This window comes from Neodothiora populina, assembly GCF_041146345.1.
Source record: "Neodothiora populina strain CPC 39397 chromosome Unknown canker_contig_15, whole genome shotgun sequence".
NCBI lineage: Eukaryota > Fungi > Ascomycota > Dothideomycetes > Dothideales > Dothioraceae > Neodothiora > Neodothiora populina.
Window position 1 is genome coordinate 2,389,724 of NW_027191413.1, and position 27,166 is coordinate 2,416,889.

Genomic DNA, 27,166 nt, shown 5'->3' on the forward strand with positions numbered 1-27,166 from the left:
ATGAACCTGCAATATCCTCGCTGAATGTGATGCGACCGCGCCATGTACCATCTGATCAAATCCGTGTACTTGCATGCCACCAGTAAAGAAGGTAGCTAATATCTCAATCATATATGTACATATATGCTCCAGGATCGAATGACCTCAATTCACTAAGTGAAAGACCCACAGAGTACTCGATCCTCTTGCTCGGACTAGACAACGCGGGGAAAACAACGCTACTGGAACAGATCAAAGCCCTCCACAGCCCACACTTACACCCGAACCTCAAGACCGTCCCCACCGTCGGCCAGAATGTCAGCACCATCGATCTCCCCGACATGTACCTCAAGATCTGGGACGTCGGCGGCCAGCACTCGCTGCGCGGCCTGTGGCAGTCGTACTACAAGAGCTGCCACGCCATCGTCTTCGTCATAGACAGCACCGACATTGGCGACTCGGACACGGAGCGCCTGGACAAGCAAAACATGGGCCACGAGGTCGACGAGGAGGGCAGACTCGAGGAGTGCAAGCTGGTCTTGGAGGATGTGCTCTTGAACGAAGACACCGAGGGCGTGCCTGTCCTGGTGCTGGCGAACAAGCAGGACAGAGAGGACTGCGTCGAGGTCGTGCGCATCAAGGAGGGTCTCGTGCGCAAGGTCATCGAGGGAGAAAAGGGCGGCAGCGTCAGAGACAGCAGAGTTCTGCCGCTCAGTGCCCTGACTGGTACTGGAGTCAAGGAGGCTGTCGAGTGGCTCTGCAGCCGCATCAAGTGGAACAAGGTTTGTCTATTTGTCCTTTTCTTTCTTCGGTGATGCTCTCTTTACCTGCACCACTGACTATTCGCATTGTGCTGACTGTACGCGAAAACAGGAAGCAAGGCCTCCGCAGATGAGATAGATCTCGTTGCAGGACAACGCCTCCTCCATACAAACTTTACGACTTTCTTCCACCGGAAACATTCCAAGCCATCTCTGTGCCTGAGAAGAGGGGCAGGGATTATGCGCAACAGTGTGGTCAAAGATGAACAAGTCTATCATTGCAATCTTTTCTGCTGTTTCGTAAACCACCGATACCCACCTTTTTATGCAATACAACGTTTATTGTATCGAGCTTTTGTCCAAACATTACTGGTTTCGTCACGTGTCAATGTACAGAACCATGTAGTAAGCAGGCAATGATTGAGCAGTTCCATTGCAGTCATGCTCTTCATATGCCAACGTCTGTTCTCTATCTAAACCTTGAAAGACAGCTCTTGCTAGCTATATCTGCTGCACTGACGACAGTAGTCCTGTTGCTACATTACTTGTCAACTGCATTGGCGAGTTCGTGCTATGACACAATGCTGCTTTAAGCATGACGAAGGGCTCGGTCAAGTTAGCGACCATTCATTAGGCAATCATTGACCATTCAGTAAAGATTCATTAGCTATTCACTAGTGACTCATCGATCACTCATCATAGCCTCATCGACTACGCAACTAGGTATTTATCAGACAGGTGTGCTTTCGTGACCAGGGTCTAATGGTCAAGTCGTATATATGTATATGCGATACTTTTGGTGGTATCGCCGATGAGGAATTTTGGTAATGCTTAAGGTACGCCAAGGTCAGGAGTTGCAAGAGAGAACTACATTTCAGGTCTGTTAGATAGTACAAGTATAGGATAGAGCTTACTCCGAACATCACGTTCACTTTATGATTTAAGCTTCATATAATAAATGGCTGGTTTAGTAGCACTCGGGCAGTAAGCGAAGTGTTAGGAAAGCAGTAAGCGAGTTCTTAGGATTCAACATGTGGGTCGCTGGCAAGTGATGAACGAGTCGTTGAAAAGAAGAAGAGTGAGGAACAAGCCTTTAAAGAGCTATCAATAAGGTCTTAAGAAGTACGAGCTCCTCTGTTAATGACTCGGTTACTACAGGTACCTTAGGTTTACAGTAAAGCAAGACGCGCCTTATGATGCTCGTTGATATAACAGGTACCGGTGGCTTGTGGCCCGGCCCGCTTTAGGCCGTAAAACCATTATCTCACATTGGTATTTGCTTCCTTATCAGAAGCAATCCCATTGATATCGCAGTCGATCTCAAAGTTCTTCACCTTCTAGCGAGCGTCTGCACAGCATCGAAATCGTTTCTAGCGTGCGTATTCGCAGTGCCAGAACAGAAGGATACCTTATCATCGTCATTTAATGCCCCTGTCATCTTGATTTAGACTCTCTGAAATCGCACCAACCCACGCCAACCAAGCCCGGCACCTCGTTCCCCGTCGGGGAGAGCGAGTCTAAGTCTTGGAACAGGACGACAGAAGGGACCTGCATCGCACAAGCCACGTACAACGTCCAGCCGGCTAGTCGGGCATTTAGGCCTTGCACTGTCAAACCAGGTTACTGGGGCCACCACAAATTTTCGCCTTACTCGATTGATCTGTCCTTGGAGCTTGTTGACTCTGTCCAGACAGCCAGAGAAGGAAGGTTTCATCGCACTGAATCCCGTCATTGCGTCGTCGTTTGCGCGCGCGCCCGGGTCCTTCAGGAGCAGAGCTTCCCCTTGCAAGCCACCGCGATCACAAGAAATTCATATTTGACACGTCCCTTATATATGCAACATGGAGGTGAGCCAATCTGCTTTCCCCTCTTTTCTCATGACATTTCCTTGATTTCGTGAGACTGCTTTTTTTTCTGGGCGGATCATGTTATTTGTCACGTTGTTTCGCTGCGCTGCGGATACCTTTCGTGCTCGCATTGGCGTGCATTGAATAAGAGTTCACCCTGGCTTGGACTCACTTGTCGTTTGCTGTAAGTCTCACAATCTCTCTACTTTCTACTTTGTTTATATCCACTTTGGCTTTTTTTTCTTTCCCTCATGATCAAAAGTCCATATGGCTTATGGTCGTATACGGCGCGTGCAGGCAAACCATGGCCAATGATCTCGTCCCCGGACTGTGGCATTATACGCCGAGCAGTGAACTTTGATAGACCTATCATTGCAACAGCCCCGTGAAATTCACTGGCCTGTTCACTTCCCACTCAGCTGACAGTCGACTTCTCTACCTCCAGTCCAACGACCTTGACCACTTCATGAACTTTGCGGCCAGCGAAACAGACATTCGAGCCAATCGGAACAAGAAGCTCTGCCATCATGACGCGACCAAGCATGCGTGTCCTGAAGGGACCACGCGACGAAGTCTTCAGCCACGAGAGATTAATGAGTTATATACAGGAGCAATCCGACGCCGATTTCCCTGAGCTGTCCAGTGAAGCTGCCGCTGAGCGGTATCACACCGGACGTGTACCCAATGGAGGCAAAGGTCGCAACCGCCCAAAGTTGATGCTCATGGGACAGAGGAGGTCCGCCGCACATTCATGATCCAGATCACTTGCAATTTTGCTTACTTGAATTTCCAGGAGTGGCAAATCATCTATATCAGGGGTGGTGTTCCAGAAAATGCCCCCATCAGAAACCTTGTACCTGGAGACGACTACAAGGCCCGAAGAGTCCTCCTCGCAGTAAGTACCGAATTCGAATTGTGTTATGCGCGACGTTGCATCTGACAGTAGCAAAAGCTCTTTTATGGACTTCCAGATTGCCGAATTGCCCGGACATGTGAATTACTTCACCCCGGACTTCAATCAGGCGAATATATTTGCTGAGATAGGTGCCATCATATGGGTGATCGATGCCCAAGATCAATATCTGGACGCCTTAAACCAGCTCATTGATACCATTACGTATCTTGCGCAAACATGGCCTGCGATCAACGTCGAAGTCTTTGTTCACAAGGTTGATGGCCTGTCCGAGGAGTACAAAAACGACACATTTCGCGACATTAGACAGCGAATACTGGATGAGTTAAGCGACATGGGATATGATAATGCTCCAGTCAGTTTCTACCAGACGAGCATCTACGACCATTCGGTGTTCGAATCCATCAGCAAAGTCATACAGAAGCTGCTTCCTCAGCTACCGACTCTGGAGAGCCTGCTCAACAGTCTTTGTAGCACGTGTCGCATACAGAAGGCATACCTTTTCGACATCATCACCAAGATATACATTGCGTCGGACACCAGTCCACAAGACACTAACAGTTATGAGATCTGCTCCGACTTGATCGACGTTGTGGTTGATATCAGCGAGCTTTATGGCTGGCCGCGCCCGAAAGACGACCAGTCAGATAGATTGGAGTTTGGCAACCATGCGTGTGAGAGCATGGTGACCATGGAGAAGAAGGGCCACAATTACCTGTACCTTCGCGAGATGAACAGGTATGTTTCCTCAGAACATAAGTATGGATCGTGAACGAGGATACTGACGAGGGCCACAGATATCTTGCACTAGTATGCATTATGGGAGACGATAACCCCATGGAGAGGAAGGTGCTCATAGATTACAACGTCGGGGTCTTTCAGGAAGCTCTGGCCAAAGTTTTCCAGTGGTAGAACCACTAGAACCAAAACAGAGGCACGATATTCGAGGGAAGGATAAGGAGAGGCTGAAAAGAGATCTCCTGCGTGCTTGAACTATCAAAAGTATATACATATATCAAATTTCCCGGGAAGAACAGAAGAGGAAAGTCGAATTAGGAAAATGCCTTTTCTTGTTGTCATCAAGACAGATCATCTCCTCATTCCAACCGATGTTGTCTTCTCCGCCCCCTCTATTTCCAAATGTTATCGTTCTACTCTCAACCTTCTTGAAACCTTGCCCGCCCTCTTCAGTTATAGATCCACCAACCTCCCCAATCAATTGCTGATCAGTGCCCACATTTTTCCCGAAAAGAGCAAACAAGTCTTGGCGTTTCCTTGAGTTTCATCATTACAATCACTCGAGGTCCGAGGCAACTCGGCTGAGGTGTTTTACGAAGCTGACTTTACCTCCGCCGCCGCCGTCGTCGTCGTGCTACCATTCACAAGCAGGATATATGTCATCGATCGTGCAGTGTAGCAATTGTAGCATGTCTGTTTGACGAACATCTCTGCGTCTATTGGAAAGACAAAAAAGGCGAATAAATCAAAACAGAGAGAAAGCTGTAGCGCGTGACACTGCCCTCGGTCACTTGGAGTCCATACTTAGCAAAGCAACCGAGTCCCAAAAGTGGAGTGACTTTTCATCATGCGTGTATAGTCTCTTTATAATCTTTTGGTAGTCGGTTTCTTGGTTTTGCTCTCCTCCCCCCTACCACGGACAGAAAAGAGAAAGACCTGCGGACCCAAAACAACAGGACAGGAAGGGCTGAGAAAATTAAATAGTAGGACCACTTTTGTCCCATGACTTGCCCTTTTTGAAACACGAAAAAGAGAGACCGGGACTGTGCACACGCTCACACTTACTCAAACACTATCTTCTGTACTGTAAAGACGGTCGCCGACAACGGGTGGGGTCGTGTCGGTCTTTTCGCCACTTGTGTCCAGGTGTTCAGGGTGGTATTACGGTAATTGTATGTGCATCATCTGTTCAGGAACCAAGGACGAAACACTCTACACGGTCGGGACAGCTGCTTATTTTCTTAAACTTGTTTCACCACTCTATATTACTCCTTTGGGATCTTTGTCTTGCTCTGGCAACCTATACGTCCTGTCCTCTCTTAATTGGATCGATCTTACGGACTTTGCTTCCTGCTTTCTTGAAGCATACACACATTATACATATACACTCATAAATATCCACGCACGGCGCAAAACACAATGGCAGACGTGCGCCACCGAAAGGTAGCATTACCAGCCGCAGCAGTCCCCGCAAATGAAAACGACAAGAGCTCCAACAACAACAATATACCGCAAAGCAACAGCAAGAACAACACAAACAGCCTCGGAGTGACGGATGTCCTGCGTATACTGGGCGGGTTATTGCTGCTCAATTGTGCCATCAGCTATTTCGTCACCAACAGTAGTGTGACGTGGGGATGGAGGCCTTGGTATTCCAAACCGGGGGAGTTGAGGGCTTGGATGGTGAGTGTTCATTTCTTTCTTCTCGCGAGGGTGTATGTCTGCATAGGACTACAAGGGTATATGGATATGATGAAGAGCAGAGTCGAGGAAGCGACCTTGTATCCCCATGGATGAGGCAACCAGAGTATCTTCGCATACACATATCAAGCAAAACCACACATCACAGCAACAAATCACTAATACTCTACGACCACAGGCCGGCCCCCTCCAACTCACAGACGCTGAACTAGCGCAATACGACGGCGCCGACCCTTCAAAACCAATCTACATCGCGCTGAACGGCACAATCTACGACGTGACGGCCGGCGCACGCATGTACGGCCCCGGAGGCAGCTACCACTTCTTCGCCGGACGAGACGCGGCGCGGGCGTTCGTGACGGGGTGTTTCGCCGAGGACTTGACGCCGGACCTGCGCGGCGCCGAGATGGCGTTTGTGCCTGTTGACGACGACGCTGAAGAGATTGGGCCTGATGGCGAATTGGTGCGCAAGGGAGGGAGCTCGGGGCCTACGAAGGCGGAGCTGAAGATCAGACGTGAGAGAGACCTTAGGGCTGCGCGCAAGAGAGTGCATGATACTATCGAGGGCTGGAGTAAGATGTTTAAAGGAGATGGAGGCAAGAATTACTTCAAGGTCGGCATGGTCAAGAGGGACCCTGATTGGCTTGATCGTCTGCCTAAGAGACAGTTGTGTCAGAGGGCGCAGGAGGGACGGCCCAAGAGGAAGGAGTGAGCTTGTCTCTAGCTTTGACTCTGTGGTTATAGAACATAACAAGCATATCCTGCACGATTGCACTGCTTCATGTGGATTACCAGCTGTTAAGAATGATTCACTGCCTCTCTCGTAGCCTCCAGGTTCGAGCGATGAACATTCGATGCGCATTTCGCGAAAAGTCTATAGGGCGTAAGGCGATTGTGGATGTTCGAAATGGCCTTGGGCGGTCCTGTGTCTCGGCCCAAAATGTATAGTGGGAAGGGAAGCCTTCGGCACGCATGTCAAAGCAGTCTGCAACAGTGCAAGCTACAAATCACTCTTCCTCAAGTTGGCGGGCCGATAAATTGGGAGTGCGAATGCTCGTGGATTTCATTCCTATGGATGTGCCCAATCCATGTACAGTTTGATTATTCCTGCATGCGAGCTACGTGAAAGTAAAGCACGAACGCCCAAAAACCGGTTCACCTAAGAACCTAGCCATGACACCAAGACCCATGGATCCTCCAAAACTATTCTGCTCCCTTTTTCGCTTTTGGCTCAGAGAGCGGGATATCCAGCATCGAGTCGTTTATTCGTCAGAACCACCAACGGCACGGGCTGTAGAAACAGAAATTAGTAGCTGTAGGGACAGAGAATAGCCGGGGGTTTGACATGTTACGCACTGTAGATGGTGCACTTGGAGTGAGCGACGACCTTGCGGATCTGGCCCTTCTCCTCGAGGTCGGCGAGAGCGCGACGGGCGAGCGAACCGTTGATCTTGAGACGATCGACGAGGGTGGCGACGGTCACGAGGCGGTAGGACTGGACATCCTTCTGGAGCTTGTCGTTGGTCTGCTTGTCGAGAACGACGGCGTGCTGGGCCTTGTCCTTGACTGTTAGAGCGAGAAATGTCAGTACCGTGCTATCCTGGATGTGCGACTTGTCGATGATGATGGTATCATGGAGGAGCTGTGCCGATGGAAAGGCGTGTTCTGCATACCCTTGCCCTTGGACCACTTCTTCTTTTGCTTCTTTCCGCCGGTTGCTGCGGGTGCCTGAAATCCGATGTCAACTCTCGAGTCCCGAATAATATATAGGGTGATAGCGTCGACGTACCATTTTGTCGATTGTCGTGGGTGGTTAATCACTGAGTTCGCCTGGGAGTGCGCTTTGAAGTAACCTGAATTCTGAATTCGCCTTGTGGGGTCACGTGCGTTGCCCCAATGTCTTGGCGCTGCATACGCGACCAGACCCCAGGCATATGCAAGAACGTGTCGTGAGCATATCGCGAGTTCGAATATCTTCAGTATATCGACAATATCTAATCAATCAGTATCTTTCAATAAATCATCACCTGATCCGGAATGAGCTGCGCCTTGATAAACAGGAAAAGCTGCAGCCATATCTCATCTGTGGATTCACACCAGGTTCTTTGATTGTGAGGCTTTCTACATATTGTTGTTGTAGCGGTGCAGCTCAGCATGCATGCACGTATGCATCATAAGCGCCTGCACTGTCCCGCTGGCCGGACTGGCATGATGTTCCCAGGGCGGCCTACGACACCGCCTTATCTTGCTGTTTCATTGCAATCATCGCAGGGCCGATGTAAGGTCGAAAGCCCTCAAAACAGCAATTGAGCAAGCATGAGAGAAGTGGGAGTCCTGAATACTTTTGTCATCACAAGGTCGCATCAATTTGCGTGATAGTAAGCCTGACAACAGGAAGCCAACTACTCAGGTAATCAACTTAGTGACCGGCCTCGTGCTTGGTGACACAGCGGGGACAAGTAATCAATGATCTGTATCGCCTTGCACGTCAATCTAAATTGCTTGTCATTTTGTTGTTATTCCAAATCTCACCTTTACGAGTTCGCCTCTACGGCGCAATTGTACTTGCCATCGAGCCTGTTGCTATTTTCTGAACCTCCCACGAAGTCTTGAAGCACTTTCAAAGCAATAGCGTCGACATAGCCTCGTACACAGTGCTTTCAGCCTTGCTCAGCCTTTGATAGGCATCATAAATTTACCCACCATAGAGTCAACGCTGCAGCGTCTGGCATCCCACTGCCATCCATATTCTGGACACATGGTGCGCTTCTGCGCCGACATCTCCAATGCGACCGCGAGCGCAAAGCTACAGATCGCTTAATAATCCTGCTGCTAGTCGCGACAATATCAAGGTGAGTGCCTGTCGAGACAAAGGCCGAGTGCTGCCTGCGCTGACACTGCCTATAGTGGGTGTGGAGATGCGTGGCAATCATCGCATTCTGTCTGACATTAGGCGGGTAAGTGTGATGACCACAAGCTTCCGAGTATAACGTTGTTCTGACCGATGGTGCAGCTTCTTCATCCTTCCTCCTACTTTTGACTTTGACCCTCAGCTCCGTGTGAGCGGGATTGCATTGGGTGTCTTCGGCGTGGCTTTCCTGGTCGTTGGCTTCTCTCTGACCGGGCTTTTGTGGCTCACATGTAACAACTGGTTATTCCTTGCCGACTTTGTGTTCCTTCCCATCTCAACAGCATGCACTCTTGGCCTCCTCAACACCCTTTATTGCTTCTTCATCGGCAAGCGTTATGTCTGGAATATAGCCGCCCTCCTTACCACCATCGGATCTGCAGTATTTGCCCTTGTGTACGCCGTCCTGTTCTACATTGCGCGCCGGAAAGCAGGCATGATCCGCAAGAGCCATGAGTCGAACGTGCTTCTCACGCGCAGCTCAGGTAACCACATTCAGGGGCAAAGCTATCATGCACCCATATACTTCCAGAACCACTTGGCGAATATGTATCCCGCATCACAGTCATACATCAATCATGAGCTCGCCAACTCTCTCGACGAGTCTATGGAGGAGGACCGCACGCGGCAACAAATGCTGATGCTGCTGGCCAAACTCCCTGAATCCCAGATCAGTCCGGATCCGTCGACCAGTACGTTCAATCGGATCGATTTCACGCCCACCGACGAGCCCGAGCAGCCAGGACAGCCTAATGGATCCCCGATCCTACGCCACGATCATTATGGACATTCAGCCCCGAGGTCACCGGTGCATAGCTCAAATCGAAGCTGGGGCGGCAGCACTGCTCATCGATCTTGGGATGGCATACGACGGACCGGGCCCTCCATTGATCCTGCGGTCCGCGAACAACGCAGACGAGAAATAGAGCAGAGCAGATGAGCTTTGCCGGCACACTACTATGACCCTTGTGACATTAATGCATGGTGCGAACGGTGTAATGGGCATGGCGTCTTGACGGAAGCAGAGGGATATACCACGGCTATCATTTCTTTCAGCTATATTGTATGTTATTATTTTATCACTTTTCCATCTCAAGGCTATCATTGAGTCAGTGCCATTCCTCCAGCTCAAGAAGCGTCCCATCCAATCACTTGGTATATATCGGATCAGCCATATAGCCGTATAGCAGCAAAAACAACCTGACTTGGTGCGAAGAAATCCAACTGTGCAAAACTCCGGGCCTAGGTTCCGATATCCGTGAGCAAGCCACCGACTCCGCGGATCCAGTCCAAGGATCGGATTTACAAGATAGTGCGGCTGAGGAAGACACACGACTTTCACACACTCTAGTCTTAATAACGACGCATCGAAGAATCTATTGGCGGGAAGAAGATAATCAGGAGTCAGACATCTATGACCCGCACGATATAGGATCGCGCCCACTTTCTCAATGTGTAATTATACTGCACAAGTCCGAGACTCCGCGATCGGTCAGGCAGGTCCAAGCGCATGCGCTTTGTTTTGCGGGGGCTGCGCCGGTACATGTTGTACATTCTGTGGCCGCTTAATACCCATGTTGTGGCTCGCTTGGCAGTTGATACAGACAATGCCGGCTCATGGAGATTGTATTGGTGGCTGCAATGCCATTGTATTATATGTTGGAAGAGAACTACCGTGATTGTAGATAGCAATCACATCTCTAGACTGTGGATAGATTAGCTAGTGTACAATATTGTAGTATCGTGCCGACAAAGCCGAGTGACTCGTCAGCTACTCACTCCGTCACTCACTTCGCTACATCGCCATGTTCTCCCCTCTCTGCGAATGTTCATTCAAGAGGAACAAACAGTAACCCACGCTTTTTATACTCCTTTGCCCGTAATCATACGAGCGAATCCCACCCAAGATTGACGCGATTTAAGCTGTCCATTAAACATACAAATCCTGGCGCTCGTGATAAGTGATAAGTGATAGCGTGATAAACCGAATCATTCTCCCTAATCTAAAGCACTTTCTATAGTAGAAAGACGGTGTCGGTGCGTTGAAGTCAGTACACTTGTAGGCACTCACAGACTTGCCGCAAGGGTTTCCATCATCATCATCAGTAGATCATTTCCTCATCATCATCAGTAGATCATTTCCTCGTAGATGAACACTGTTACTAGAAAGAGTCAAACTTCTGAAATGCGAGGAATGGCCGCTTTTTGTGTGTCCTAGCTCGTGACTTCAGACGAGGGAGAAATAAGATCTAGACACTTTATCAGGACTGCTTTCTTTGTCAGCAGTGTTCAGATAGATTGAGCAGTTCAAGATGACCTACGCTCCAAGATCTCTTCCTCGGCCACGCCCATTTGATAGTCTACAAGGCCGAAGGCGGAAATTCCATCGCAGAGTTTGACGAGTTCTTGACCGAGCTCCTCCATGTCCTCAGGATCTAGCAACGATTGAGGGTGTTGCATCTGCTGACTTCCACTTGCAATGATATCGCGAGTGAGATCCAGCTGCGCTTGTAACGTCGTAAGCCATGTGTTGTTAAATGTCTCCCATAGCTTGAGCCTTTCATCATAGAGGCTTTTGTCATCCTTGTCAAGGCCTGATTCTGTGAGTCAGTTGACTTCAGCTCGTTGCACATTCTAGTATACAGTGTGTTGGCGCGTACCTAAGGCTGCAGCGTTGCCCAGCAGATAGTGCGAGATGTGCAGCAAGCAGTCTCGAGTATCTTTGAGTCGGCGATCCTTGACCAGGGTGAATATTGCCTTTGCCTTGATCTGGTAGGTTTCGTAGGCTTTATCTATGTCTGGAATGCTCCGCGAACTCGGCTGTATCGGACCTTGTGCTCTGCCACCAAAGCTGCTAGGCGGCAGCATTTGTCCCGTTGCTTGTTCATTACCCCCGAAACTTGAGCTTTGCGTGTACGAGAATGATTCGAAGGAAGTAGGGTTGCTGCTGCTTCCCATCGTCGAATTTGTAGCAGGGAATTGAGTCGGTTGGCCGTTGGCAAAGTATTGCGACTGTGGTGTTGGAATAGAGTACTGCGAAGACGTCGACGCAATACTTGCATGCCGGTCAACTGCAGCCTGATAGCGCTGCATGTGGTCCTGAGATGGCTGGTCCGAGGATGGTGTTGCTTGTTCGCCATAAAAGTATGCATGATTGTACTGACTCGTGGGTTGCTGCGCTTGGTACGGGGCAGCATAACCCAGAGACTCGGCGCTGGTATACTGATTGAAGTGCGATCCACTACGCTGCAAAGAGCTTTGTGGATACCCGCTGGACTCCATGAACCCCTGAGTTGGTATCGCAAACGCTTGCGAAGGTTCTGTCACCGAACTCGATTGGACGGCGGTAGGGTGTCTAAATCGCGCCGCCATGTTCGAGGTCCCGTATGAAGTCTGCAGCGCGCTTGGGCTTCTTTCATCATAATGGCGATACATTCTGATAGACTCTTCATTTTGGTCCATACCCAGGAGCGAAAGCTCCTTCAAGTGACAGCCTTGCCGTAGGGATGGCAACAACGGCGTGGCATGAACACGCGCCAGTTCGACGGTGAGAGTGTGTTAGGAGGCGGTCACACTCCAGTCGATAGCGATGCTCACTTCTGACTTGTGGACAGTCGCTATGCTTTAGCGGACATGTGAAAGCTTAACCCTGGCGAATTGTGTCTTGGTATGCAAGGAGGCACTGTGATTGTCAACGTGCAGGACCTACTGAGACCTGGCTTTCCAAAATGCTGGTAGTGCTTGGTGATGAATGCAATTGCATGAACGAGTTGCAATTGGACTCAATGGATCGGGCTGGAAGACGATTGGCGCGTTCGCTGGTCTGCTATTGGAGGGAGAAAAGACAACACTATCAAAGACTCCAGTTACTAGTATAAATATACCATTAGCAAGATTGTTTTCGCAGGCATATGCGCCTCTCTCCTATAGATGTATGGAGCACATGGAGCGAGGGCAAGAGATACAAGGCCATCAACATACATTTACGGATTCGTAAAAGGTGCCGTGTCTGCAAGCTCGAGTTACAGTAGATCTGATCTTCCTAATATGTTCTTTCCTATTATGACGGCGAGAGCCGTTTATTTATGACCAAGTAGTACTGGTAGCGGTCTATGTGCCGCAAGCGTACCTGACCGGCTGGAGTTTCTGGGCCGGACTTGGGTTGTTGACATGCAGAAGGTTGCGGATAAGGACGATTTGACAAAGTCAGTATGATTGCAGATGTAAGGCATTTGTTGTTGACTATCAGATGAGTCCTAAGGCAGGGTCTCGTCTCGTCGAACCTGAAAAGCGATGATAGGCTCCCTGAGAGGCGAAAGTGGATACTGCATCTACGGGGTGCATGACCAGATTGCTCTTGCTTCGATGCAGGCCGAGGCTCTATTTGGTTACTGGGAGAAGATGGAAATGGCGTCTAGGCAGGTAGGACTAAGACCCTCATCCTTGTGTCCCCAAAAATCGTCAACGAGAATACAGATCGTGTTTACACAGAATCGGTATGCTAGAAGACGCTGACTGGTGAGAAAGCCATCACTAGCGGCGAAGCTCGGTAGCTTGATGGCTCGCCGCATCGCCATTGGACATTCCCGGCACAGGGTTAGTGTAGTAGAGGCCGCACAGCGACAACCGTGCTTTAGTGTCCGATACCGACGAGGACTGGATGTAATGTGAGCAAGCCGTCTTTCGTAAGGCAAGCCTGATACAGTACTGTAGATCTGCCCGTGAATCGTTCATGGCATTCACCAAGGAACCGCCAAACTCCTAGGTATGTCTGACGGCACATGACAGGTCTATGCTTTCTCTAAGAGCTTGGTCCAATGTCCGAGGATGAGTATCAGTGACAACACGATTGATAGGGATGACAGCTCGAAAGTACAGTTCATGCACAGTAGTGGGGCAATCTTAACATGGTCGTCGCTAAGGCCAACACTTGAATTGAACCGTCTTGGGAAGGTTTGAGCTCGAGGATTTTGTGTGATCGAGAGAAGACATGCCGGTCAACACTAGGCATGCGTTCACCCTGGGACACTAAAATACTGGTGTGTGGTCAAGGTTCACAAGCCGTTTGATAGAGTGCTGTGTGCTCGGGGAAGTGCGTCAGCTTCCATGTTTCAGAGTCGTCCATTCCGGATGAGTACATAGCAGGATGCCAAGAAGACCCGGACTCTTCCCATCGGCCGTCGTATGGATTGTACAACGGACATATGCCGTCAAGGCTGAGAATAGAGAAGTGATACAGAAAATGTGCCGGACGTGCTGATCCGGCTATACGAAGCGGGAAGGCCCGTTTGGCAAAGTCAAAGGTAAAATGCAAGGCACCGTCGGTACATTGCCCCAAGTAGGGTCAATCATTACCTCACGCAGGACCTCATTCAGAGCAAGGATAGACTGAATTGTGGAGGGGGGCCATACCAGTCCATCGTTCCAAGGGATTGAGCGACTTCCGAGGAAGGCCCGGACCCGTTGGTGAAACCAGACTTACCTTGCATGGTGCATGCATCTCTGTCATGATAATCAAATCCTACAGGCCAGATATTCTTCTGAGATGACATGGCTTTTAAGATTGCGCCAGGAACTGTGTGATCTAGTTCAGAGAGGAGAATCAGGATCATATCGCTATAATTGATCGGTGTTTCGGACTCTGATCGAGAACCCATTACTCCCGATCAAACAGAAGTACAAGCCGCGAATGCTTCACATACAGTATTAGGTTGAAGTATTATGCACCCAGACGTCAAAAGATGGCTATAGAGATTGATGTCTTCAAGAGACTGGCCTAGTAAGTATGTCCACGAGCGTTTAGAGCTCGAGTTGCTCGAGGTCTAACTGAGTACAAGATCCAGGCCAACACATTTTGGAATGGACCGCAGCAGTGATTGATCAAGTCTTACAGACTTGGGCACAATGGCTGCACAAGTTCTGACAGTATTTTAGACACGGATGACCTGTATAGGTCCGCGTGCAGCAGATCATGCCTCCGAATTGGGTTGACCTGCTTGTCGCTCTACCCATTAGTGTCACTTAGACGACCGATATCTTACATGAAATTGTATCAGGACTCGATGACGAAATCATGTCTACGATGAAGCAATACAATCACAATCAACAGTGTAGGAGGTTGCATGGTTAAGGGGTACTTCCACACAACTCAGCACGTTCTACTAGAAAACCTAGATGTGTCTGGCAAGTAACAGATTGTTCTTGTGACCCTTCATTGTAATGGATAGGTGGAAGAACGATGTGCTGTAATAGGGCTATGTAGTAGGATCGTCAAGGCAATTCTGAATAAGTGAACTGCCGTATTCCACGAACTTTCCTTCTTGCGAAACCCTGTCGACTTGGAAAGGCCAGAGACGGGGTGCGACGATCTGTCCGATCAGCCTAAATTCTTGAGCATCAATTTGGTAGATGTTACAACGAGTCTCTTCAAGCTAGACGCCAGTGTTGCTGCCCTTAAGAAGACCGTCCATAAGAATGCGGGAGCTGCGAGAATCAAACAACCGCTTGACCGATTATTAACGTAGATCAACCTAGCTGGGTCATCAAAGGCTGTTTGCCTCCTGCCGTGGCTGATGAACCCCTTATATATCTGATCTGAGCTTCAAACCTCTCATGTCCTGGCGTGAGAAGGCACCCAGGCTCCCGGTAAATATTGCAGACCTATGGGCCAGTGATGAGATGGCATGTCCTCTAAGGTAAGGTAGCGTTCCTTGCGAATGTACCTGCATAGGTACTTTCGTACTTTTACGATGGGCTTTTGCAAAAACGTGATTGTGATATCAGGCCTAGATGGCGGGAGGTGAAAACTGGTACTGCGTACGACTCATAGCAACCAGACTTAAGTGTAAGGCACATTGGCAGCTTTGGATCTGCAAGATCTCTGCAGCACAGACTTTGTCGTAGATGTTTCCGTGCAGGAGCCTGCTGCTCAATTTCTATTATGCATAAGACAATATTGCGGCTCAGAACGCCACAAACCAAGCTGAATTGTTGTGGCGCTGTCCTCAAACCGAACCGCACGAGTCCCTGGCCTTCTTGTGCGTGTATGGTTATGTTGTTCTCAGTGACGACCCCCGTCAAGCAAGATAGATTGCTGTCCTCATCTTACGATGGTGCCATAGCTTCTATGCAGGTTATCAGATGTGGATCTGACGAGTGGGAAATTTCTTAAGCACAGGTACCTTATGTAACATGGATTGCAGATCTACTGTACCATGGTCTTAGTGCAGTTGATGACGTTCAGCCACTAACCACAAGCACCCTCCCTATATGCTCGTAATGTAATCCATGTACAAGCACTGTCAAACAACGTACCAGGAAGCATGTCATCGGGGTGTCGTTGGAGAAGGCTTAGTCTCGCCGGGAACCTTCGCACAGATCAACGAAGTGACATCCAGGAAACCCCCACCCCCGCGCACTAAATGGCTATGCGGTAGCGTAGGGTAAAGTACTGTTGGCACTTATCACCTTCTACTACTGTTCAGTTGTCAAGGTACTGTAATATTCGATCTCGATCAGCTTTGACAAGGATAGAGTACTCAGGGTCGTATAAGTGGCACCATGGAGGATCTGCACTTTTTACCATGCAGAACATGGCCACAAACCCTATTCATCGACAGTGCCATACGTACGATGCGCATGTTGCGCATGTTGCGTGAAACACCGAATTTGCGAATGCAGTATTTGCTTCGCCATCATTGCGACTTACACTTTTTCAATGACATATGCATGTGCCCAAGGTACGTAAGAAGGTTGTCGGAGGTAAGTCCGCCAAATAGTGAGTGGAGCACATTACAATCGCCGCGGTATGCAGTAAAACTGTTGCTCTCGTGCGTTCGAACCAGTATCGCTGAAGCAGGGGTTTTCAGTTAGAATGATTTGGCTCTTTGGACCGGACCAAACACCTCCCAGCGGCCTTCTTTCCGCTCTCTCGACGATACGATGATCGCTGTAGAATCCGACACTTGAAACCCATCGTGAAGCTAGACTCAACGCAGCTATGATGTGCTATTACTAAATTCCCAGCTTCTCCGGCACGTCTTCTGCCTTGTTCTTTTTAATCGATCAGGGCAGGATCATCAACACTGCGCTGATATGGCGCATGGCGGTGGCTAAGCTTTGTGTGTATATGTGCGTCGTACCTTCGGCATTTGACGGGTCAAGTGAGCCGATATATTTTGGATGCATCGCATCTATGTTGTCGCGTCCTTTGAGAATATGCGACTGGTCGTGATGATCAGGATATTGATGTCCTTGTGACGATCAAGTTGGCCGAAGGATTGCGCCTCTATTGTTCGACATCTTGTGCTTTGCCGAATCAGGTCCAAAGATCCTTACTTTCCTTGGAGAGGACCAGTCCTCGCTTGCACTTCACAGAGTGCCGATGCAATTGGTCTCGATTCGGGAGACCTGACAACAACAGTGTAAACTATACCTTTGGCAAGGCGGACCGTGACATTGCCAGCACCACCGTGCCCTCTTGCCTTTGCCCTGAGAGTACACATGGCAGCATTAGAAGATGTGATTAGTTGTATCACTCTTGCGTGAGTATCTTGGCCTCTCTCTTCTTATTCCCGCGCTCCATCGGTCGAAGCAACTAGTCTTGTATCGAGAACAAGGTTCTGTCACTGCGATTGCCATTCTGGACTCCGCGCTCCCGTTGTATATTTCCTACGATCTCCTCGAGTAGCGAAGTGCCGAAACGTGCAGCATCCGTTCACAGCACAAGTCTCATCAGCGACCATTTTCCATACTGGTGGACTGGGTTCCTGCCTTCTACACCCCCCCGGCGTTCTTCGCCTTCATTTTCTTTTCTCTCCTCTGCCTCCCTTGTCTCTATCAGCTCAGATTACTACAATCACCTACCTATTCCACTATAGCATGCAGGTCTCATCTGGTGGTATCCGCAACGAGCACAGAAATCGGGTTAATCTACCTAGGTAGGCACTATTGGTGACACTCTCTGAAGAGACACACACCACTTTGCCACCTTCCTCGAGACCTATTTGATATTCTACCGTCTTGTCCGACGCGCTGCACTTGCTGTCTTTGCTTTCGACCGGCTCTACTTTCTGTCCTCTCTCTGTTCTTTCCCTGTTCACTTCCTGCTCTTTCATGTGCAATTTCTTGTGATTAATCCCTTTCTACTCTTTCTCTTATTATCTCTCTGAACTCGCTGTTCACTTTTCTGCTCCTTTATTCATGTACATACCTTTCACTTTGTTTCTCACTTAATTCTTTGATTCGAATATATCTCTACATACACGCACTCTGTCTCATTTCACTTTGTTCACTTATCTCGCACTCTCACTTTCATCATACCCGGTCACTACTTCACTCCCTGTTTCTTATTCCTTTCTATACCTTCCTACTCTCTTGATCTCATTTACACTCAATTCACAGTCACATCGGTCTCTATACTGTGTCTCGCTTCTCTCTTGTTCTTCTTGTCATCTGCACTTTGAGTGTTCTTTTTATGCCCGTTGTTCCATATCCTCGATTCCTCCATCTTTTATCCAAGCGTAGGCTCGAGGCAAGGTGTACTTGTTGAGTAGACGGTCTTGCGAGAGTACACAGGAATGAGAAATTGCATTATACTGCAGGCAAACTTCATATCACCATGTTTTGAAGTGCCGTGGCTGCTGTGAAGTGGTGATGATAGTACGTCTTCTAGAAATAGAGGGATGCAATGGGTTTGGAAGCTCACTTGAGCGACATTCTTGACTAAGAGGTACACTTTCTCTCCTACTGGGCATATTAGGACAGGCTGCCATATAGATGACTGAGTTCTCAAAGTGGAAGAGAGGAGGAAAGGACAGAGGATCAAGACAAGCAATGCAAATTCTCTATTGCTCTTTTCTCATTCGAAACATATATATTAAAAAAAAAGGTGAACACCGCTTGTTGTGTTCCGTGAGAGACGGGGAGAAACCGACTTTCCTCTCATTCCATCATGTTGAAGATGCTTTTGATTTTTCCTGACGATGGCATGACAATCATAAAAGACAGAAGAAAGACTCTCGTCTTTCCTCCATCACACAAATCTAGTTTTCGTTTTTCCTTTTCCTCTGCTATGCGATTCGTTCCTCCCCCATTCTTGGTTGTCGGCCTTGTTGAAGAACCGTTCTGTTGCCTGTACATGGTCTCTGAGTCGGCATTAAAACCAATCGGGAAACCCCCATTCTAATCCTACCATAAATATGCCCGTCGGACAATTTTGTGGTTTGGCAGTAGTGAGGACATCATACTTTTTCCCATGACATGTGTTTTCCCTTTTTAGTTGGTAGCAGAGTAGGTTTGCTTAGGGAACGGATACCTGCAGCACAAGGGAAACAAGATTCCAAATGTTAGCCTTTTCTGAGAGGCAAGAAAAAGAAAGAAGACAATCAACTGCGTCGATCGTCGATGTCGAGAGCATGAGGACAATAGAATCGACTTGACGCAGGACCTGATCGTGTACGGAGATAACGGAAAAGCAGGGTGAGATGCAAAGCAAGAAAAGATGAACAAGGCAGGGATTCGATGGGGAGCGACATAAGCAGGGTCGGCGAGAAAGGCGGGTGGGTGTTTGTCAAATGTGGTTGATGTGGGACGCGACTTCTGTTTAGGGGAGAAACATCGGGGAGGCGGGGTGCGACACCATGCTTGCAGCACTAAGCCCTTTCTGGGCACAGCAAGCTTGACCCAAGAGTACCTGCACCTTTGCTCAGAGTAATCTTGTTTTCTCTTGCTTGCATGTGCGCTAAGAAGGTTGGCAAAGATGTGGGGCTCATCACAGCTCGAGTTCAATGCTCGGTCGATTGCTCGAGTTGAAGGAGCCAGAGATGAACCCTGCTGAATGCCACTGATGCGATGCAGGAAGAAGTGGATGACCAAGGCGGACGAAAGGGAAAAGAAGGAACGAAAAGAAAAAAGAAGATGACTTACGCAGGACCGAGCTCCTTGATGCTCAAGTGGGCCAACCACTGTCCCATGTCGACGCAGGTCTTGAGGCTCTCGCCCTTTGCGACACCGGCAACGAAGCCACCAGCGAAAGCATCACCAGCACCAGTGGTGTCGGCGATTTCGCTTTTGTCGATGGCGTGAACGGGGAACTCGTGAACCTTGTCCTCGTCCTGGACAGCTACAACGGTAGGGTCAGTGCCTTGGGTGATGATGACGGTTCTCTTGCGCTGAGAGTTTGCCTTGGGCAATTGGGCCAAGTGACGGGCGATGGTGGGGATGTCCTCGGTGTTGAGGTCGTGAGAAGCGGCGTAAGAACGAGCCTCGGTCTCATTGCCGACTACGTAGTCCCAGTAGGGAGCAGTCTGGTCGAGCTGGTCCTTGAAGAACTGGGGAATGAAGGGGGCGGAGAGAGAGAGCATGAAAATCTTGTTCTCCTTTGCTGCCTCCTCGGCGAGAGCCATGATGGCAGGGACAGAGACGGTAAGGTGGTATCCGCCGACAAAATAAAGCTTGGCCTGCTTGACCAAGTCCCAGTTCTCCTTGAGGTGCTCGACCTTGTAGCAGTTTGCGGCGGCGAGGTCGGTGCACATGGACCTGTCGTGGCCGGTGATGACGACTCCGCAACGACCGGTGGGCTGCTCCTCGTCGACACGGTAGACAGTGTGGAGACCGACCTTCTTGTTGGCCTCGACGAGCAGATCGGCGTACTTGTCCTTTCCCACGCAGCCAACGAAGACAACAGAGTCCTCGGGCAGGATGTACTGTGCACCTCTGGCAGTGTTCTGGGCAGCGCCGCCGGCGTTGAAGTCGGCCTTTCGGTTGATCAGGTCCTCGTAGATTCCCATGTGCTTCTCTTCTGCCAGGATGGCGTCGTTGGGCTTGAGGCCATATTTGTCGAGCAGGGCCTGGTCACTTTGGGTGAGAGCCACCAGGGTCAGTTGCTGGGATGGGAAATATCCCGAAGGAGAAGAATAAAAAAAACTCACCCGACAGCCTGAATGTCGAGGAGAGGGTTCTCCAGCGCAAGAATCTCGTATTTGCCCATTTTGTTACGTGTGTCGATACTTTTCTGATTGATGTTGAGTTGACGACAAGAATGAAACAATGCTTTATTCTCGATGGCGAAAAGAGTCGTCGCCCCTCGTTGACTTTGATGATGGCGGGGCAGGGCTGTCGCTGTCGCTGTCGCTGTTGCTGCTCGCGGAAATCTCACCGCTGCCGCACTGACCGGTTTTGTGAACACTGCTGCTGCTGTCACTATCGAGTGGGCAATGGCCGTATTCATCGCTTGCTTTCTGCAAGCGGTTTTTCTTTATAGATTATCACGTGAAGCAGAAGCAAATGTATGTTCTAAAAGGATGGTCATGATCGAGAGGGTGTTTCCTTCCATCGCCGTCGAAACAAAAGACCCCCGCGCCTCCCAGTGGCCCATCCGAGTTTCCCCTTCCATATTTACCCCATGGAGATGACAGAATCTCCTGACTCCCGAACACCACCGTGGATCTTCCCCTGATGTCATGCAGATATCTGCTTGTTTCTCCAATCCATCAAAACATGTAGTCGCCGCCGCTCTCGCTAATGATAAATTCACAACCCAGCTTGCCCCATCCGCCTTCCTCCAGTGCGGCTGCGTGGTCATTCAGTTGACTCAGGATCCGTTCGGAGACGTGCGGTCCGTCCTTGAGCGTGTCCTTGACGTGTATAATGACCACGCGCAGACCTGTAAGCGGCGCCTCGACAGAGATTGCATCGACGGAGGTTGCGTCGACAGAGGGTGCGTCGAATGAGAACTCAACACCCTTGGACTGCGGCAGACTCATGGGACTGGGCACCGCCGACTCCTCGGGCACCCCGAGAGGTTGACTACTGCGCCGCAGCGGAGTGCCAGGGCTCCGTCCGACAGCTATGCTTCTGCTACGCTTCTTCTCAATCGCTTCGCTCAGACTAGACGGCTCCGGTAGAGAGCTATAATGTGCACTGCGTTTCCGTTTCCTTCGTGCCTTTTCTTGTGCTCTGATCACCTTCTCGTCCTTGACCAGCTCTGAGAGCGCTTGCAGCTCTGCCACAATGTGCCGCGGCGCCATGTGTCCGAACAGCACGGCGTCAGGTTGGCTGTCGTCATAGGAACACTCTATGAACATACCGACCAGAACCCCGGAGGCGATCTTGGGCGCTGCCTCCCGCCAGATATTATTCAGCCGAGGCGCAGATGACACACTGTCTGGCTCGACGTCGCCGAATATGAGAATCTCTCTCGATGTGGCATCGTCCCGGATGAAATAAACCGTGCTGTCTACGATGGAACTCGGAGGTACCTCGTTGACGAAGCCTTGTGCTAGCTGGCCGCCTGGGTTTGGAGACATGTAGCCGCCTCGATCCCCAAGAAGACTGAAAGACGTCGACCTCTTCGTCTCCACAGATCCACCGGGAGTGTGTACACCTGCATAGTTGGTGTCCGATGTGTTGCCCAGAGAGCTGCGGTGCGGTTGCATGGCCGACGAATCGCTGCGTGCACAGTGACCGTGACTGATCTTGAACCCCTTGACTCCCAGTCCTTCGCACACTTCAATGTAGCCCCTACCCTCGCCCTCGCCAACCATGACATCACCACCCTCTTTCAGCCGCTGAAAGGTGACAAAGCCCACCCCACCGTCCTCGTCCGTCAGGTTCGGCCAAATCACATCGTTGAAGATGTGTCTCTTTATAGCGTCCACGGTGAAGGGCATGGCGGCAAGCTTCTTGGGCCGTGACGTCGCGTGGAATGACGCCGTGTTGATGGCGAAGCCTGACAAGTGGTCGAGATGTGGATGAGTGATCAGGTAGGTTGACACGTGGTTTCGCACGATGTGTGCCGCATTCGCGCGCGCGGAAGCATTGGGCAGAGGCAGGCCTGCGAAAGGGCCAGCCTCCAATATCGTGGGTATCGGAGGGGGTGGAGGTGTGTCCCTGGAGCTGGGCGGTGACGAGGACAGGGGTGAAGAGTCCTCTGGCTGCACTTCCGCCCGCACCTCCATCTCCACATCTGGAGTCTCCGACACCAAGGGCATGTCATGTTCGAGGATGCGCGTGATGGCTGCCATGTGCGATCCAGCATCCACAGCCAGCAGAGATCCCCGCGCCCAATTGGTGGCTATAGAGCGAACAAGTAGTCCGGTAACATTGTCTTCGCTAGGCCCACCTCCAGAACCCTTCACAGACGCAAGTTTGTCAGTACGAGGCCATGTCCATAAGGAATAAAGTCAGGCTGAATCAGCTGTTCGAGCTGTGTGGCACTCACTAGACAGATGACCTGGATAGCTGCTGCCTTCTCCCGTGTCTCATGCCTGCCTTTCATTTAGGCCGCGCTCTGCCCTCGGCCGAATATTCGGGCCAACAAGACAAAGGAGATGGGTCTCGTGCAATGATCGCAAAGAAGTCTCACTGCGGATAGGTTGCGTAAGTTCGCTAATGAAGTCTTGTCTTTCCAATCCCCTTAGATTCCAGTCGTCCCCAGAAACCAGTTCGCGCTGCCCGTCTGCTTCTTGCAATATATAGATTCTATGTTTGTCCTACACTTGTCGCCGTTGTTATTGTCTCGAAGCCCGTGCGCTGCGATGATGGAGGTACCAGCCCGTAATTGGTATTGACATTGACGAGACAGGAAATGGCTTCAACTGCGTGTGTCCCTCGCAAGCGAATGCTAGAGCGTTGCACCACGGTAGACAAAGGGGAGGGAGTGAGAGGCAGTGTGTGTGTGTGTGGAATGTTGTGGCGCCCTTGTACAAGTACCAGCAGCTAGGCATGCAAGGCGCTGATCGAACACGGAGGAGCAGAGACCAAAATTCCCGGGGTGAAGTGAATCTATTGCGGAGGCCTCAAGTGCTTCGCTTTCGCTGGAAGGTTGAGAGATTGTCGCAGGCCATGTGTTCAGACATGTGGGTACAGGAAAAAGAGATACTTGTAGGCAGGGAGAGACACAGAGAGATCAGCCTCGCATCTGGACTACTATGCTGTTATTATTGTCAATAGCGCACATGATCCCCAAATTGGCGAAAAGCTGGGAGACGGACGCAAGTCTAGACGGAAGCCCAGTGATGTGCAGCTGGCGGCTCGCAGATCCCGCCGTAGGGCAAGCCGATATCATATCAAGCGTTGGTCGCCCCATTCTGTCTATGGTCCATGGGCAACTAGCGATGAGGAGCGGGTACTCTCAGCAACGTGAGACATTATCAGCAGCGTTTTCCGCTACTGAGCCAGCTCGGTTCTCAACATCTTGCAATCTGATTTTTACCCTATTGTTCATTCAGTTTCTGAGTCAAGACATGCAGAGGAGCGTGCTGATCATCAACAATGGGCAAGACACGAGGCGAAGCAGGAGACAGCCCTGCGGCTCCGTCTCAGCGCGGGGGTCGATTCATTCAGTGCAGATAAGGTGATGTCGGATAGTGCTCCCAGACACCGAGCGCTTGGCCCGGCCGCTATGGCGTGTCTAGCCCTTGATGCCTTGCCACAATCCATTCTGGAATATTGCACTCATCAGACCTCGATCATACATGTCATGTCACGGTGGATGTGTATATATATATCAAAAGCAAGCGGTAGGTAATGGGATATATTTTGGTGTTGCGTAGCACATGCACATGCTTTATGCGAACTCGTCTCTATTAAGCATTGCTCGTATCACTCGAGGCCTGGAACCCTTTTTCTGTCGGTCACAGGACTCGAGCATATCTGAAACTCGATCATCATCATCAAGGCGCGGCGAAGTCTCCCTCTACTTGAAAACCTTGCCGTCGGACCACTCGTAGGTCTTACCGTCGACCTCGATGGGCTTGTCCCAGGACCACATGTCGTTGACAAACTCCTTGTCCTCGGCCTTGGTGGGGTCGAGCTTGGTGAACTCGTAGGACTCGTAGTCGGGGGCGACGTCGAAGGCGGGGAGAGCCTCCTGGCCGCGGACGAGGAAAGCACCACGCATGATGCTGTCGTTGGTCACGCCGTAGACGGACATGCATCCGAAGATGTACTTACGAGAAGCCTCGAGACGGGCGAAGAAACCGCCGATCTGGTTGGCGCTCATGAAGGGCATGGTGAGCTCATCGTTGTACTTGAAGTCGCAACGGAAGAGAGAGTACTCCTCGAAGTTGGTGTTCTCCCAGAACCAGGGAAGGGCGACCTCGCGGGTCTCCTCGTTGGAGTACTTGCGCTTGAGGTCGTCAAGGACGAAGGTGGCGCGGGGAAGAGCCTCGAGAGGGTGCTTGGGCTTGGGGGCAGGGGCAGGCTCCTCGTCGTCGTCGGCGGCGGCGGCGGCGGCGGGCTTGGGGGCAGCCTTGGGCTTCTCAGCCTTGGGGGCGGCCTCCTTCTTGGGGGGCTGGTTGGGGATGGCCTGGTCGATGAGAGTGAACTTCTCGGCGACGTCGGAGTAGATGGGCTGGTTGTAGACGGTCTCGTACCAACGGGAGACGTTGGGGTGCTCGCTTCTCCAGGCCTTGTCGAAGAAGTACTCAAAGCCACGGGCGATCAGGCCAGTGACGAAAAGATCGGCAAGAGTGAGACGCTCGCTGACGAGGTAGGTGTTGACGAGGAGGTGGTCGTCGAGGACCTTGACGGCCTTGAGGGCAGCGGTCTTCTTGTCCTCGACAGACTTCTTGTTGTAGGGGTCCTTGCCGATGAGAGGGCGGAACCAGCCAGCGAGAGCGGGGAGGATCTCGGTGTTGCCGTAGGACATCCATCTCAGGATGGCGGCGTAGTCCTGCTTGGTCTTGCCGAGGAGAGTGGTCTTCTCGTTCTGGGAGGTGACTAGAGATGCAGAGTCAGTCCTGGCCGCGCATCTTTTTCATGGAGACAAAAATGAATAGTAGAGGATAGGATGCATGTCAGAGTGTGAATAATTCTCAACAATAGTCTTCAGACAGGGATAACTGTTTGAATGAAACTTCTCATCATTGCAGGTGGAGCGGCACAAGTACGAGGCGCGATAGGAAGGTGGGTTTCTGGAAACAGAGAAAAGAAAAGAACAAAAAGAGGCAGACGTACGATAGATGGCAATGGCCATGCACTCGGTCAGGACGTAACCATCAGCACCCTCGAAGGTGGGGACCTTGCCGAGCTTGTTGAGCTTGAGGTAGTCGGTCGAGACATCAGCGCCAGGCTGGGTCTGGACGATCTCGAGATCGAGGTTGTTGGCCTTGGCGACTGCGCGAATGGCAGTGCTGCGGGGGTTACCCTGTCGGTGACAAGTCAGTCATGCATTTTCGTTCTCGTGTGTGTGTGTGTGTTTCGTGTTTCTTGATCTCTGACTGTGCCAAGAGAAGAAAGAAAAGAGTGGCGGCGCCAAGTGCTTTGAAACCGCACAGGAGTGAGATGTGAAAAGACATACCGGGTAGGTGAAGAGCTTGCCGAAAGACATTTTGTATAAGATGCAACTGGGAGAAGAACAGATGCTATTTGGAGGTTATACAACAAAACGTCTGATGAGGGGAGGGGGGTGGACGAGGTGGAAAGCGGCGTGGGAATTTTACAGCTTCCACTTGCAATTTGCGGGCAGCAACGACGGAGATTTCCGTTTGAATTGTTGACACCTTACTGCCTTAGGGCTTTCGGTGTTTTACTGCTCCGGATATACAGCCGACACAGATCTAGGGCTACCTTCATGCTCAACTCAGAAAGTTTGGTCTCAAGATCATCAAACGCCATTGATAGACAGTAGCACCTATAATCACAATCACAATCACAATCACCAGTCATGGAGACGGCAGTGATGCGGTCAGGCATCCGTCAAGCCATTGCCGCCGTGCGCAGTCCCGCACGAACGAGACTCGCCTTCCAGCAGCAACAGCCCAGACGCTTCCTAGCAACACCGACCGGCACCACCACCACCACCACCACCGCCGCCAACGAGCCCATCCGCGCCGCACCTCCAATCGCCTTCGCTTCCTCGAAACAGAACCAAGATCCCGATGCTGCTGCTGCTGTTGCCGCCGCCACCACCACCCCCGCCGCCTCCAAAGATGACGGAGCAGAGTCTCTAGCCCGTCTTCGTCTCGTGCCGCGCTCACCCTCCTACTTCACCGGCAAGCCCGAATTCACAGACGACCTGCTGCACCTCGAGACTCTGGTGCGCAAGTACCAGACTCTGCCCGTGCTCCCCCCGGCGAGGCGCCCAGAATCGCATGGAGGACGCTGGCCCAATACAAGACGCTCAACAGCGAGCCCGTCAAGAGCGCACGCTACAAGAAGATCGTCGAGCTGCTGCACAGACTCAACTACATCCACCCGAGCCTGATGCCGCAAGAGGTCACCGACGCCATCCAGAGGTTCATGAGAGACGTGCAGCCCTTCCTTAACGTGCCCAAGCCCGTCTTTGTGGACGAGTACGGCAGGGCGCGCGGCGTCG

At 50.8% G+C, this 27,166-nt stretch overlaps 9 protein-coding genes across 11 annotated transcripts; 4 read left to right on the plus strand and 5 right to left on the minus strand.

Moving 5' to 3' along the window:
• Nucleotides 1-42: 42 nt before the first annotated feature.
• Nucleotides 43-879, plus strand: AAFC00_003152 (uncharacterized protein; the record flags this gene model as incomplete). The annotated part of the gene is made up of 3 exons (XM_069342586.1): nt 43-91; nt 172-761; nt 853-879. The coding sequence occupies 3 exons, from the start codon at nt 43-45 to the stop codon at nt 877-879; spliced, it is 666 nt and encodes a 221-aa protein (XP_069199090.1).
• Nucleotides 880-2,581: 1,702 nt separating this feature from the next.
• AAFC00_003153 (uncharacterized protein) lies at nt 2,582-4,412 on the plus strand (the record flags this gene model as incomplete). 2 transcript variants are annotated; one of them, XM_069342588.1, is made up of 5 exons in its annotated part: nt 2,582-2,587; nt 3,196-3,323; nt 3,381-3,482; nt 3,540-4,238; nt 4,298-4,412. In XM_069342588.1, the coding sequence occupies 5 exons, from the start codon at nt 2,582-2,584 to the stop codon at nt 4,410-4,412; spliced, it is 1,050 nt and encodes a 349-aa protein (XP_069199091.1). The 2 variants fall into 2 exon arrangements, with proteins under 2 accessions (XP_069199091.1, XP_069199092.1); XM_069342587.1 differs by lacking the exon at nt 2,582-2,587 and having other exon boundaries at nt 3,115-3,323.
• Nucleotides 4,413-5,657: 1,245 nt separating this feature from the next.
• AAFC00_003154 (uncharacterized protein) lies at nt 5,658-6,651 on the plus strand (the record flags this gene model as incomplete). Its single annotated transcript, XM_069342589.1, has 2 exons — nt 5,658-5,921; nt 6,118-6,651. 2 exons carry the CDS (start codon nt 5,658-5,660, stop codon nt 6,649-6,651), a joined length of 798 nt encoding a protein of 265 aa, XP_069199093.1.
• Nucleotides 6,652-7,201: 550 nt separating this feature from the next.
• On the minus strand, nt 7,202-7,731 carry AAFC00_003155 (40S ribosomal protein eS25; the record flags this gene model as incomplete). Its single annotated transcript, XM_069342590.1, has 4 exons — nt 7,202-7,230; nt 7,296-7,505; nt 7,613-7,667; nt 7,729-7,731. The coding sequence occupies 4 exons, from the start codon at nt 7,729-7,731 to the stop codon at nt 7,202-7,204; spliced, it is 297 nt and encodes a 98-aa protein (XP_069199094.1).
• A 994-nt stretch (nt 7,732-8,725) lies between these two features.
• AAFC00_003156 (uncharacterized protein) lies at nt 8,726-9,787 on the plus strand (the record flags this gene model as incomplete). Its single annotated transcript, XM_069342591.1, has 3 exons — nt 8,726-8,791; nt 8,847-8,896; nt 8,953-9,787. The coding sequence occupies 3 exons, from the start codon at nt 8,726-8,728 to the stop codon at nt 9,785-9,787; spliced, it is 951 nt and encodes a 316-aa protein (XP_069199095.1).
• A 1,274-nt stretch (nt 9,788-11,061) lies between these two features.
• Nucleotides 11,062-12,309, minus strand: AAFC00_003157 (uncharacterized protein; the record flags this gene model as incomplete). The annotated part of the gene is made up of 3 exons (XM_069342592.1): nt 11,062-11,114; nt 11,169-11,441; nt 11,508-12,309. The coding sequence occupies 3 exons, from the start codon at nt 12,307-12,309 to the stop codon at nt 11,062-11,064; spliced, it is 1,128 nt and encodes a 375-aa protein (XP_069199096.1).
• Nucleotides 12,310-19,122: 6,813 nt separating this feature from the next.
• AAFC00_003158 (uncharacterized protein) lies at nt 19,123-21,076 on the minus strand (the record flags this gene model as incomplete). 2 transcript variants are annotated; one of them, XM_069342594.1, is made up of 3 exons in its annotated part: nt 19,123-19,162; nt 19,774-20,703; nt 20,778-21,076. In XM_069342594.1, the coding sequence occupies 3 exons, from the start codon at nt 21,074-21,076 to the stop codon at nt 19,123-19,125; spliced, it is 1,269 nt and encodes a 422-aa protein (XP_069199098.1). The 2 variants fall into 2 exon arrangements, with proteins under 2 accessions (XP_069199098.1, XP_069199097.1); XM_069342593.1 differs by having other exon boundaries at nt 20,778-20,836.
• Nucleotides 21,077-21,338: 262 nt separating this feature from the next.
• On the minus strand, nt 21,339-23,125 carry AAFC00_003159 (uncharacterized protein; the record flags this gene model as incomplete). The annotated part of the gene is made up of 2 exons (XM_069342595.1): nt 21,339-22,979; nt 23,069-23,125. The coding sequence occupies 2 exons, from the start codon at nt 23,123-23,125 to the stop codon at nt 21,339-21,341; spliced, it is 1,698 nt and encodes a 565-aa protein (XP_069199099.1).
• Nucleotides 23,126-24,544: 1,419 nt separating this feature from the next.
• Nucleotides 24,545-26,179, minus strand: AAFC00_003160 (uncharacterized protein; the record flags this gene model as incomplete). Its single annotated transcript, XM_069342596.1, has 3 exons — nt 24,545-25,569; nt 25,807-25,996; nt 26,150-26,179. The coding sequence occupies 3 exons, from the start codon at nt 26,177-26,179 to the stop codon at nt 24,545-24,547; spliced, it is 1,245 nt and encodes a 414-aa protein (XP_069199100.1).
• Nucleotides 26,180-27,166: the final 987 nt, after the last annotated feature.